This window comes from Botryllus schlosseri, chromosome 3, assembly GCF_051294905.1.
Source record: "Botryllus schlosseri isolate E-star chromosome 3, Bs_hap1, whole genome shotgun sequence".
Lineage (NCBI taxonomy): Eukaryota > Metazoa > Chordata > Ascidiacea > Stolidobranchia > Styelidae > Botryllus > Botryllus schlosseri.
In genome coordinates, this window is record NC_137238.1 from 19,980,390 (window position 1) to 19,994,603 (window position 14,214).

Consider the following 14,214-nt stretch of genomic DNA (forward strand, 5'->3'; position numbering starts at 1 on the left):
ATAACCGTCGGATTCGGTGGTGGTGCTGTAATTGCGTCGCTGGCAAGTTCCTTTGGAAAGACTGTTTGTAAGTAAACACTTGAAAGAGTGTTGATAATGTTACACAGTTCCGTGTCATAAGTCTGTTTGATGATGTCTCAGCCTGCATTCGCCGTTCCACTTCTATCCACCTTTGAGCGCATTGCTAAAGATAGATTGATACAGCGACTTTGCTCTAAAAATGAAAATTTTGGCATTTTTTGACGTTGAATACTTAATTTTTACAAAATTTTGCCCTCATGTATGTAAATTAGCCGTTTTCGCACATATCATTGGAATTGTATTATTTTTCTACGTTTCTGGTTGAAACTGTCTGTCCTTGCGAAGTAGCTTGGCTTGAAAAAACTTTTTCGTATAAAAAGTGACAAATTTTACATGAAAAAACTCTATTTTAACAAATCTGGACCTGTGAAGAATTCCAGTAGTTACATTACGCATTATGGTAAAAAGAATTGAACTTTGTTGTAGCACAACAAATGATACTTTCCTACATTCTCGGGTAGAAAGTGTCGGTCCTTACCAAGTAGCATGCCTAAATTTGAGAACAGTTTGCCATTTAGGTGCCTGCGAAACTCCTGTAAACTCTCGCATAGAAATGCAAAACTTTGTTGTCGTGTGTTTAAAAATTTTGGCATTACGAAAAGCAATAGTTGCAACGTAACTACAGTTTCTGCAAAATCAGTTAGCACATTGCGGTACGTTGAGCATAACACCATGTTTCATCTGACCGTTTATGATTTGCAATGATCAGACAACGGGCTGTCTACAACAGTAGGCCCATAAAATTTGCTACTTGAAGGTCATTAAAAAATCCAATGAGTTCCATGTAACCTATCCCTGCCAAATCCTAATTGTTTTTGATTTTTTCATATCTGCAGTTAAATTCAACTTGTTAGTGTGTATTGTGTTTCAATTGTGATCAAAATTACCATTTAAGATCTATTCAAGTAGCCTACAAGTAGAGGTTATTTTCTTCTCAATAGCAAATAGAGTCACCGATTTTCACAACGGTAGAAGTACTTGAAGAAGAAAATTAATGATCTAAAAAGTAGGCTACTGAAGTAAGAAATTTGAAGATCCAGGCTCCACAGACATTTGTTTGTTTACAGCTGGTAAGAGCATTCAAAATCACAAGATGAATCTTTGCGACATATGCAGAACGACTATCCGGGTTGAAACCAAGTCACAAGGTTCCGAGTCACAAGTCAATCTCACTTCCATAGTTTTGACTCGAGTCAAGTCGAGTCATTTTCAATTCCCCACCGAGTCAAGTCCAAGTCAGCGAGCAGAGGGTAAAGTCCGAATCATGGTATTATGACTCGATTCCAAGTCATTGTGGTGACTGCTCACTGCTCATTTTCCAGTTGAAGTCTTGTTAAAACCATGTTTTTTAACTCTGTTTGGTGATATCGGATGGTTCGCATTTATAATATACTAATTTTCGTCACTTTTAGCAGTTTCGGGTTGCATTTTCAAGTACCAATAGCAGTAGACGAAATCCGAATAGTGTGGTTACTTCGAAATTACAATGAAATGTCGGTCTTGGCCGTCAGAGTCTCGAGTCATATGACTTGGTTCGAGTCATGCGCAATGACTCGAGTCAAATCGAGTCAATACACAGATTGACTCGAGTCACTTCCGTATTATGAGAAAATGACTCGAGCAAAGTCGAGTCATCAGAAAATCGTGACTTGAGTCGGACTCGACTCTGGTCATTACAACCTGTAAAATGTCAAATGATAAGTTCACCGATAGTGCAAACATCTACGATGCCAACGAAATGCAGGCTGCAAACAATTTTTGACTTTGTAAACAATTCTAACAATTTTTTGACCTAACGCTACAATTTTGAAAAAATTTTGACGTTTTTGTAATGTCAAAAAGTTATCGCCCTACATACAGTCATGATTGCCTGCCGTGCATATTTCTTTTAATATTATCGCTATCTTTATTCAGATATGGACTTGCCAACAGCACCAAGTGTTCTCAATGCCCTTTCGATGCTACAGATCCAAACAATCAAACGTACACTCTGAAACCGAATAAAAGAAAAAAATGCATCCGATCCTCGAATGCCACGCTATGTAAAGACGTCAGGAACACTCACTGGGAAATGGGTTCACCGACCAAACCAAGTTTTTGTCAATGTAACAATGGCTACTTCTCTCCGCCACACTTGTTGATGATAGATGGATGCAATGCGCACAGCCAATGTGAAGAAGGTTATGAACCATTTGTCATGGGAAATGACTCAGCAAATACGAGATGCCACAAGTGTCCAGATGGAACATTTTCTAACATATCATCATCAACGGAATTATGTCATTCGTTTACCCTGTGAGTCTAATTATGTTGAATATAGCACGCCCCATGTATAATACACACCATTAAAATGGCGTGTAAATTCTGGAAAAAGCCTGTTCCCATGTATAGTACGCACCCTGCATTCGCAGTACATTAATAGCTGTGTTTTAGTATTCCATGGCATTCTGTTTTGAGATGTCACTGTTAAACAATCATGACATAACCATCGCTAATCATTATACACTTAACGGCATTGTCTCTAAATGATAGTAGATAGCAGCCAAAGCCTGCAAGGCCCGCGACGCGATAATTCAGGCCAGCGACATCTTGCGCACGAGGCCTACCGGTATTACAGATGCGATTGCTCAGGTCAACGATTATGTCATGCGCACCAGGCCTGTTGGAGATGCGACTGTAGTGTTTAGGCCAGCAATTGCATCTTGCGCACATGGCGTGTTGTATATGCGATTGTTCAGGCCTGTCGTTGACGCGATAAATTAGCAAGGATCGCCGCTCGCGCCTCTACAGCAATCAATGACCTAAGTTCGCTCGCCTACAAACGGCAAACTAACTCAGCAAGAGATCGCTTGGTGTTGTGCAGCGCAGACGCTAATTGGCAACACGCTTCTCGCTAATTGGCAGCGAGTAACACTGATAATACGAATTACGGGGCATGATGGATGAATGCGATGCGCGATTAGAACAAACCTAAAGAAAGGTGTGATTTCAAGTTATATTTCGAGGTAGATTTTTTTCCAAGGCTTGTTGTACCCATGCATAATACGCACCCCCTATTTTAGGACAAAAAACCGGGAAAATTTTGCGCATTATACATGGAAAATTACATGGTTACATGCTGTCAACACTTTTTGTAATACTGCCAATATCGCAGTCCATTCTTACATTTTACATCAATCTGTTATATTGTGACTCATAATACTGATCTTGTCTTCATTCTCAAAGTCTGCAGAACGTCCCATAGTTGGGATATGGACGACGAACATGCATATTAAAATTGAAATCATTACCTTGAAACACGGGCGACCAACCTGCGGCCGTAGCAGGAAATTTGTGCGGCCATCGACACGTAATTCAATCAGTATATGTTGGCGGCCGTCGGCATGAGAATTTAATTTTTGAATTGACTCCCGACTTTTGGAGAGATTTTAATTAATCTTGAAATTTTCCTTGCGCTATGCACGATTCAATGAGACTTCACTTTCCGATTTTTTCTTGTAGTAACTCTCTTTGCAATTTGAGCCCTACAGTACAGATGTCAACAGCAGAGGAAAATAATGCACCCAATAAAGAAATACCTAGCCTACTTGGAATCGTGTGCGATGCGAAAGCAATTTGTTTCTGGGACATTTGGGCGATTCCGATATCTTTTCACTATACCGACAATCCTGATTGGAGGTCAAGAAATAACGGCAACAAAGTTACTAATAGCGATTGGCCCGCCCTAAGATGCATCATCATTTATAACTTGACCTGAATTTCCGATAACACTCCCTTCATCAACTCTACTGGTGAATCTTATCACACGGGCTGAAAACGGATAAATATTTGATAGTACTATGTGAAACTACTACTATTAGATGAACTTCATCCGTGAATCTGAAAAATATGTTTGTGCTCCGTGCGACCAATAGCTAATCCCAGTAATCATAATATGATCGCTCGCGATTTCGGCGCATATGCTGAGCCGATATCGAGAAGTAGATTAGGCCGGAGTTCACCGGAAATGGACAATGCACATTGGACATGGAAAGTTGACATGGGTATTTGGCATCCAGTTCATTACGGATATACCCTGGAATGCAGACTTGGGCTACATAGATATTCGAAACGCGACGGTGAATAGCAAAAAAGTTGGCCACCCCTGCCGTAAAATAGTAAGAAGGGGAAAAAAGCGATATAGAATCAGTTAGATTGGCATGGTAATCGCGTCAGGTGCAGTTTTGAAATACAAAATATATAATTAGTGTTTAGGGCAATGCTAGAGCCTGACTGATATCAGAATTTCAAGCCAGTATGCCGATATAAAAATGTGACATATTTAAATTAAATTTTCTACTTAGTTGCAGAAATTTAAAAGGTAGAGCTCATTTATTTCCAATCAAACCTCAACTGAATAGGAAACTAGTATTTCCAGCCTACTGGAGAACATTTAGTACAAGAAATGCAAGTTTTCATAATTTTGTAGTAAACTCTGTTGGTCCTCAGAAATCAAATACCCTATCACTTTGATCATTAGCAGGAGTGATGTCATCGTTGAACAATCCGATGAACAACCTCCGGAGTTTACCTATTACGGTATTTCTAGGGAGATAGTTGGTCGCATTGTGAGTCGATTGGTAGGACTCTAGCCAATGATACAAATCACCAAGTTCAATCAGGTGATTCTGACACGAATTAGCAGGATTCGCCACGTTGTCTGTGCATCTGGAAAAGCAGCCTTGGTTGACGGCTACAAATAACAATCAATGTGTACTGGCTTGCGGTAGTCGATCATGCACTCATAATCACTTTAACTTGAAGCAATAGCATACGAAACACCCATGACTTACCATTTTGTATGTTATGTGTTCACCATTTGATTACATGGATATCGGATACAATTTGAATTGGTTTTGATTCAATTTTTCCTACCAGTATCCTTGTAATTATTAACAGTAACAGCCATCACTTTATATTACCAGGTGCAAGGATGATGAGGCAATGCTGTTCCGAGGAAATACAACATCAGATATATATTGTATTAAAGTCGTTTCATATCAAGAACAAGATGATCGAAGTGGTAGGTACAAATAGGGCGGTGAAGTTTGCACCAATTAGAAGTGATCAACTATCAATGACTTCCATGTAGCTAACAGATGACCAGATCCGCTATGATGAAATGGCAGTTCTGTTCGAGATTGGAACTCAAATCCAAATTCTTGAATAGCTGGATAAAAGGGGGTAAGCAATCACTCCGAAAACTATTGAAAACAATCAAAAGAACAAAAGACAAGAGCATACCGAACTCAGTACAATATTTATGAAATTCATTTCTCAAAGACTTTTCAATGGTTACTCGAGTCCCTGATCTGCGCTGCAATCCTAATTCTATGACTATGACTTCGCTCTAAGCCATTTGATACAATAATATCAAGTCAAAGCTATTGCTAAAATATCAGGACGCATACTGAATGTGCATTGTGCATACTGAAGTCATGGCTGTCTTCGATAACCGAGATGTCCGTTGTCCAAGTACTCTTGTCGAGTAGAATTGATACTGTAACATTGCACTTCAGTAGAACATTGGATGTCTAATTGAAGCATAATTTAAATAAATATTTGAAGTCATATTAACGACATTTAAAGAGTATATATAGCGGGATTGTTATAAACACGGTTGAGGAATTTCAATGATGCATCCCCATCAATGATGCAAATGACGGACCATGCTACCAATTGTTGAAGTTTAGCTATTTTCCATATCCCCAATAAACTTCCAGCCAGTCGTATCTAGTGGTGATTGGAAATCTCTACGTAAACAGCTTCGTACTTCACTTGAATAATCGATGTGGATAGTTTGCTCTGAAATTGTTAAATTAGCAGCAGTTTAAAAATAGATGCAAAGAAAAGTAATCTGCCTGGATACCTCTGTACAACAGACATACTTTGGCTGTTGACAAATTGTAGAATCAACCATGTATCTCTTCTTGATCTTGATACCAGGATTGATACAGCAGGATCTTTGCAATAATCCCTGTCGATTACTCATACAGTGTTAAATAGTCATTAATTATGTTTCAGGTTCGAATACAAATACTTGGGCTGCAGCTCTATCTGTCATACCTATTTCATTATTGGCTTTGGTACTGGTTGTCCTACGCAATCGAGGTAAGTGCATGCAAGTGACACGAGATTATATTTGGTTGAATATGAATTATATATACCAAGATGACACATGTTCGACCACTGTGGTTCAAATGTATGGACTGTGTGTGAAACTTCATAACCGATTGTATCCTCAATATGTGGTAAGCTCAGGTTGAAGTATTACAAATAGAAATAGCGATCTCCAAGATAGGTCAAAATTACTTGAAGTGGAAATACAAAATGAAGGTCTGAGCAGTACGTGAGTGAGTACTTTCAAAAGGATGTTCGGTCGAAGTTCCGTATACTTTAAGCTACCTACGAAATCCCCAAGATTGATGACGACTTACAAAATGTGCTATTTTCAAAAATATATTCAGATGCCGTGATACAGAGGCTATTTCGCTCAGTTTCCATGACAATTTCACTCATGAATGTGATGTAATCTTGTATCAAATTACTTACTACTTTAGTAAATCCCAAAGTGTATCAGTTAAGTAGTTCTGCCTATCAAACTGTGATGTAGAAGTGAAAGTGTTTATGCAAAACCCCTTCAATATGTTGTTCAAATTGCGAAAACGTGTAAGTGTTGCTCCACCGATCACTTTTGTGTGGTCCGCCAAGCTGTTTCATGTCTCAATTGCAATTTGTAATCTTTTTATAAAGAACAGTTGCTGTAACCTCTGACTGTTGTAATGACCGCTCCCTCAACTATAAGTTGACTTCCACGCAAAACCTAGTGATTTGTTTACAATCCAGCCATGGGATCATAAATGTTGTGTGGCGCATGAATACAGTCTCCAATTACAGCACATGCTCAAGCACATCATCCAACCCCGTCCGATGCTGCTTTGACTTCGAGAACTGATTCTGCAAGATCACACCGCATGAGAAGTTTCTCAAACCGAAGTTTAGGTAACGGTAATGTTCATTTTGTGCCTAGTATTTGTAAAACAAATATTTTGAATGAGTGCAGACAATTATTATTATCTTTGAAATTGTATCGAGTTGAATAGCTTTCATCAACTCGTTTGGAACAAGTAATGAAATTTCTAAAGCTTTAGTGTATGTTGCATCAATTGCCAACAGATTTCGTTCAAATTATTGACCACTGTTTCACATTCTCATTTGTTGTGTTGAAACAACTCCAATTCGGCTACTTTTTTGGAACTGGTTAAATTTATCGCATGACTCGAGTAAAGGATACATTGTTGGTTGTAATCAGCAGCACTAAGCACGACGTTTGAGCAAAATTCTCTGTCAACTTCTAGTAGTTGAGACCAACTCGATAATAAATTGAATAAAAGTTTCGAAATCAAGAATTCAATTACATTTCAATATCCTAATTGTCAAGATCCCAATCTATGTCTCCCAGCTGCAGAAATCATTGTTGATATAATGATATATACTGAATTTAATGTGTAGCATATTTGCGGTGACTGCTGTACCTTAGAAGTAATGGAATTAAAGTGAAAATTAGGTACATGAGATCCAGATCACTGTGTATGATTGAATCGATGATAAGGTCTGTATAACTATAACTACACTAATTTAACTAAAACCTATAGCATATGTCCTGGATATGTAAGCTTTTTGACAAGGGCTGATAGAAATTACAGATAAACCACGACCTTCTATAATAGATGTCAGACCTGCGATCTAATCAAGAATTGATACCGGTGATGGGAGACATACGAGTAAAATTCAACATATTATTTAACTGTACATATCAACAGGGTTGTAATGACTCGAGTCATGATATTTTGGTGACTCGACTTGACTCGTGTCATTTCTTCAAATGCGTAAAATGACTCGACTGTAGTCAATTTCTCTATTGACTCGACTTGTACTAGAGTCCTTGTGGATGACTCGAGACAAGGACGGCCAAAACAGACATTTCATTATAACTTTGAAGAATAGTAAAGTTACCACATTATTGCTATTTCGTCTATCAGTCCTGATAATTGGAAAATAGGCCCAGAAAATGTTAAGAATGAGTAAAGTCAGTATATTATGAATGCGAGCCATTCTATATCACTCGAGCAGAGTTGAAAAAAGTGGCTTGTACCGGATTGAATTCAAATCTGAACAGCGAACACAATGACTTAGACTTGGACTCGAACCCCTACTCACTGACTTGGACTCGGACTTGACTCGGTGGTGATTTGAAAATGACTCGAGTCAAGACTAGATAAGCGAGATTGACTTGTGACTTGGTTACATCCCTCATATCAATCGTGAACAGGTGAAGAAAAATCCTCTGAAAATAATACTCAGGTTATTGACCTTGTATTTTGACCTAGGCCTTGGCTCATAAGCGTCAGATAACGCAAAATTAAAAACCCATTTCGCAGACCATACACCATTCAAAATTGACTAATGACTATTCTTCGCGGACCCCACAATGTTTCTCTGCGTGCCATACGTTGCAATGTGCACCTTTGACATAAGTACAGATAGATGAACGTGATAATATATGGCAAGACTTGATGGATTTATAGCATATTGTTACAAAAACATAACAGCAATCCCAGTTATACATAATTTTATAGGTTCCCAGGATCCCGACGCTATCGCATGCGAGAGAAGTTCTACTGCTGCACCATTGATGCAGTGATGTGGTCTGCAATAGCTTGGAAGGCTAGTTTACCTGTCAATGTGCTGCACTGCATGTTCTGTACGATGCTACTTATTCATGCCGAAACCTTTACAATCTTGTGCCGACCCTCTGCCAATAGTAGAATTCTGATAAATATTGCCTTTAGTGTATTCCATTTAATATTTTACTGTAGATTAAATTGATTCCACATTTTCATCCTAAAGGTTTTGGTGTGCATTATGACTTTGTTCTGCAGATAATATTTTACATTGCTGGACATGTGGTTCGCTACCTGAAATCGAGAGATTAGTCTCACTCTTTGTAAATTAGGCAGATATTTGGTTCATTTTAACGCCACACAATGGAATAATGAAGAGAACCGAGTATATCATTTGAACTGAGTAGCAGTGTTGGGATCAAGTCACTACCTTCGAGTCACGAGTCATTTCGAGTCATTGCCCATTTTGACTCGAGTCAAGTCAAGTCAATCGATTTTCAAAGGTGACTCGAGTCAAGTCAAGTCACTCGATTTTTGGAGGTGACTCGAGTCAAGTCGAGTCAAGTCAAGTCAAGTCACGAGTCAAGTCACAATTCAAGTCAAGTTGCCTTTTCGAAGTATGAGGCATGATAACGTCATTGCATTTTGCTAGCTGTCTGAAATACAGATTGAGTGGTCATTGATTTTGAGCCGATGAACGAATATAGAGGTAAATATACAGGCAAGAAGGCGCTGTATCGCTCACATATACCTAGAACTGCTAAACCATAGTTTATAGTTACCAGGCAAAATATAGAATAGATACGAATTGATAGGATGCAATACATGACTCATTTACAAATCGATATGATACAATTCGAGCCTGCGCCAATGGCTGCGGACTATATAAACTATATTAGAATTCAATTTCAATAAAACAAGAGGTTTTGTTAAGGTAAAAACATAGATTAATTACTTTACTATACTAGTTTACGACAACGTAAGCTGTAAGCTTCGATCACTTCGTTTGCGGTCAATTTATTTGTGAGGGAACAATGTTGGCTCCGTAAAACGCACGATCACAAAATGATTGGTCGCTCTCGCGGTTACACCAACGTTTCGCGAGCAATCCGAACATATGCAAGATTCAGTGATTTTTGTCGACACTGATTACTTGATGACTTGAAATTGACTCGTGAATTTTGCTCCGAGTCACGAGTCAATCCATATTTCTGATACGCCGAGTCAAGTCAAGTCAAGTCATTTTAGCAAAGTGACTCGAGTCAAGTCAAGTCATTCGAAAAAGGTGACTCGAGTCTGACTCGAGTCAAGTCATGACTCGAGTCATCCCAACACTGCTGAGTAGTTCTATATTATTTCAGTCACTGAGTTTGGAAAACCTGCTTAGAAAATGCTCGATCAGCTGATTAAGATCAAGGAGTTCATCAAATATATTATCTACGGGTAAAGACTACAGAGTGCAGCAACATCGAAGAAGTGGTACACATTTCGCTAATTCACTTTTGTTAGAGTTGAGTCAGCTTGTTGGGAATTTCAAGGAAATTAATGGGTGTGGGTAGCATTCACGTACACAACTGTTAGCATCCAAAGCATTTTGTGTTTGAGAGACAATTGCAGAGACGGATCAGATGAATTACTGAACAATATAGAAATCCGCCTTGCGATAATTAAGACAAACGCATTCACCTTAGTTGTTTTGGTATGGTAAGACCTAAGACAAAATGCAACTCTTCACAAAATCATTGGCATTTACTCGTCACTCGCAAATAGGCATTCAACGCAAGAACACATTGCTTGATAGGCCCGTTTATGGCTTCTTTTTAATCGAAATAACGAAGTCCACCGATGATTGACGTGCGACATGTATGGATGACTGCTACCCGACGCCGTCATTTCTCTGTGGATTTTAACGTCCACCGATGATTGACGTGCGATATGTATGAATGACTGCTACCCGACTCCGTCATTTCTCTGTGGATTTTAACGTCCACAAGCTTAGTAGGCAAGAATTTTAGAAAAATCAGGCACAAGTCCAGTATCAAACTACTTTGTAACATCCACAATTCAAGAGAAGTGCGCAGGCAAAATGAGCATATAGAAAAAATGGGTAGGCCACTAGGCCTACCACACTGAAGCCGGCTGCCCAATGGTGCCCATTGTGATATAAATATTAGATAAGGCCCCAAAAGCAGCTGTACCTGAAATACTGTGAGGGAAAAAGTGAAAGTAGTTTAAAACAAAAGCCTTTTGCTTTTGAAAACCTCTGAAGACTTGAGCATGAACATAATTGCAAAGCAATTTAGGTACACATTTTTTATAATTGGAATGAGTGAAATTGTCATGATGGATGCTGTTGAAAATACAACTGTCAAGTCATGTTTCCAAGTTCGATTAAGAGAAGTCCGTATCAAGTAATCACAGGCCACTATGTGTGTGTAACTTCTTCTTACTCAACTATTATTTGAAATATCTTTTTGCTACTGGTAGTAATTATGTGCCTTCTATACTGTCATTAGTTTCATTTACTAATATTATTCAGTTACGCTTTGATAGCACCAGCAGGTACACTGACGGTTCCCAAATCTATTGCCATGACAATATACCTCACTTGTCGCAATCACATCTCGTAATCATCATCACCATTGATTTATCAGCAAATTTATCAGTTCAATACACCACAAAAAATGCGATACAATGAAAAGACAGGAAGATGTCGAAGCGACAAGGAGTAGTTTATGGAATCTGACACCCACCTTGGCCTATGCGATGTAAAGAGGAGGCATGCACACTGAATGAAAGTAAAGAAGATAGTATAGAAAAAGAAAGCGACAAGAAATAGGGCGGCATGTCATGGGAAGCGAGATCGATAGGTCAGCCGTGGTCCGGTAATCTTGAGGATGGACTGTATTATAATACTACTTACTTTCTGTACCTACCAAGAAACAAGAAGACTTCTATTACCCTGTACGGGTGACCAGATCAAGATTTTATTGAAGATCATATACCAGATCACAGTATCAGAGACACATAGCCTTAGCAAGCGCATATCATCTATGCATACAGGAATATGTGAGTAAAAATGACAGAACATTTAAACAAAAATGGTACAAAAGGTGCATAAAATCGCGTTAAAATACAGTACTAGAAGATGGCACAAATAGAGTGGCAAATGCCGCATAAAGGTAACTCCAGCATGATATGGTAAGTGGAAGTGCTAGGGTCTTGTTTGGTATGACATCCACAATAAAAAATAAAGCACACGACTGCTATAGGGAAAGGGAAGGCTAGCGATGAATGTGGTCCTTTCGAAGTTCAAGGATATAGCCTCAATACTGCATAAATTTTAAGCGGTCAATAAGTGGTATGATTTCAGTAAATTGAATCTAAAAATCATACATCAGCAACTTTGGAAATATGTGTAGACAGGGAAACTCATTTATCTGTTGTTGGTATCTACACGAGGCTTAAAAGGGAACTGTTGATTAGTCGGGCAGTCAGCAATCCAGACAAGAGTGATAATGCTTTGCGACAACATAGGTCAGAAAATCATAGAAATTCAACAATCATTAGGTCTACTAGGTGAATCATGTTTACCATATTTATCAGGTGTGCTTGGAATAGAAAAAAACATGGTTATGGGTGGAATGACATAGGTATGGTAAAAAACAAATTATCTTTATTGTGGCATAGAACTTCCAATATATCATTTGAGGTAAAGGGTATGTAATTGAACTTTCCACATTATCTATGCTGCTATGACGTCTTAATGAATGATACCTGACACTTGACTCAAAACATAATATTCTATTAGGATCTGAATCACTCAGGTTTTGTCCAGCCCTAGCTGTCAAGAACATGCTGATGTAGGCCTACTATGCAACAGTGCAGACCTTATGTCAAAATGATCATTGACAAAAAGCCATTAATATATTGACCGACTGATTGTTTGTGTGCTGTAAATGTTGTTCGATTAGCAAGACCGTTTTAGTGTATGCATTCAACACGTAAATTGTACAAACATTGAGTATATTTCCTATTAATTTCTATTACTACAATGTATTTACTGCAGTTGGTCGTTATTGACAGGATGTACGAGAAAATTTCATGAAAGCTCAAGCTAAAAAATGAGGACAATAAGGTTAAGAAACAATTGTACATTTCTTAATTTTGGCTTGAGGACGGTATGTATCAATTTCGCACTTTGTACAATGCATTTATCACGTACTTCCGAAAGTTGATACGACAAGTTCTCCTATTCTTACTACTCTTCTTGAAACGTTGCGGTGTTCTCTCCCACCTTCAACGCCACAGATGTACTTATCCTTGTGCCAGCCTACACGCATTTCAATCACTCGCTTTCAACTGTTCGATGAAACTTTTGCACAGCACGTCAAAGATCGCACGTATCCGGTACGAGCTTGCTTTTATTATGATGGTTTTTGGATTCAGCGTGATTCCGTGTAGTGCTCGCGTCGCTGCCAATAGTTTCCTCCTTTTTTCGATTTCCACAGAATCTAGAATGAAATTTTCGGAGTGAATTAATGCTTGGAAAAGGCTATCAGTAATTTAGTGTATAAGGGCAGCAATCGATAGTGTGGTGTCAGATATTTCGGCTTGTTACCGAAATATTGGTAAATGCTTAACTGAGTGGCAGAGGAAAATGGTGTTTGTTTGAGTGAGAAACAATACAAGTTCAGGTAGGTCAATTTCATACAAGTGACTCTATATTCGAATAGCAGTTCATTTGAGTGACAGCGGTCGATTGAGTGAGCAAATGGTACAAGTTCCGTGCAGGTCGATTTCATTTGAGTGACAAATAATACAACTCATGACCTCTGCTTTGCGACATCAGAGGTGTAATCATTGGCTGTGGTCATTTAGATTTAAAGGAATCAGAATAAATTCGAATGAATACAAACTTTCTTTTTCGATGTCTCCGATCTTCCTTTCACCGAGGAGATCGAACTTGCGTAAAAACTCCTTGAGATCGCCTGTGTCGGTATCCGAACCCAAGTCATGGAACATCCGAGCCACTGCAGTAAATCACCGATTATATGAAAACAACCGGGAAAAACAGTCACTGCGGAACAGAAACCAAATAAAGGGAAGATATTTTCGAAATCCGCACCTATTTGTAGTGTCATTAGTCATTTTACGACAGACACAATAATGAACCTTGAAGTTTTATGAGGAGGCCCCGACGATTAACCGCAAGAAGTATCCAACCCCCCGGGAAAAAATACTTTGCAAAACTACCACCTTGAGAAATTTTGATGCGTCATCGTGATCGCTACTTGTACTCAGGTTTGTAATGACTCGAGTCGCGATTTTGTGGTGACTCGACTTGACTCGAGTCATTTTTTCATATGCATAAAATGACTCGACTCGAGTTAATTTTTGTATTGACTCG

The 14,214-nt window shown here is 38.7% G+C and overlaps 1 protein-coding gene and 1 long non-coding RNA gene across 2 annotated transcripts; one reads left to right on the plus strand and one right to left on the minus strand.

Moving 5' to 3' along the window:
* Positions 1–5,003: 5,003 nt before the first annotated feature.
* LOC145436047 (uncharacterized) lies at positions 5,004–9,023 on the plus strand. Its single transcript, XM_080313338.1, has 4 exons — positions 5,004–5,143; positions 6,145–6,231; positions 7,018–7,122; positions 8,760–9,023. Exons 1-4 carry the CDS (start codon positions 5,065–5,067, stop codon positions 8,822–8,824), a joined length of 336 nt encoding a protein of 111 aa, XP_080169464.1. The 5' UTR covers positions 5,004–5,064; the 3' UTR covers positions 8,825–9,023.
* Positions 9,024–11,756: 2,733 nt separating this feature from the next.
* LOC145435303 (uncharacterized) lies at positions 11,757–13,854 on the minus strand. Its single transcript, XR_013913799.1, has 2 exons — positions 13,724–13,854; positions 11,757–13,318 (listed from the first exon to the last, which is right to left on the minus strand). It is a non-coding gene; the product is annotated as an uncharacterized LOC145435303 (long non-coding RNA).
* Positions 13,855–14,214: the final 360 nt, after the last annotated feature.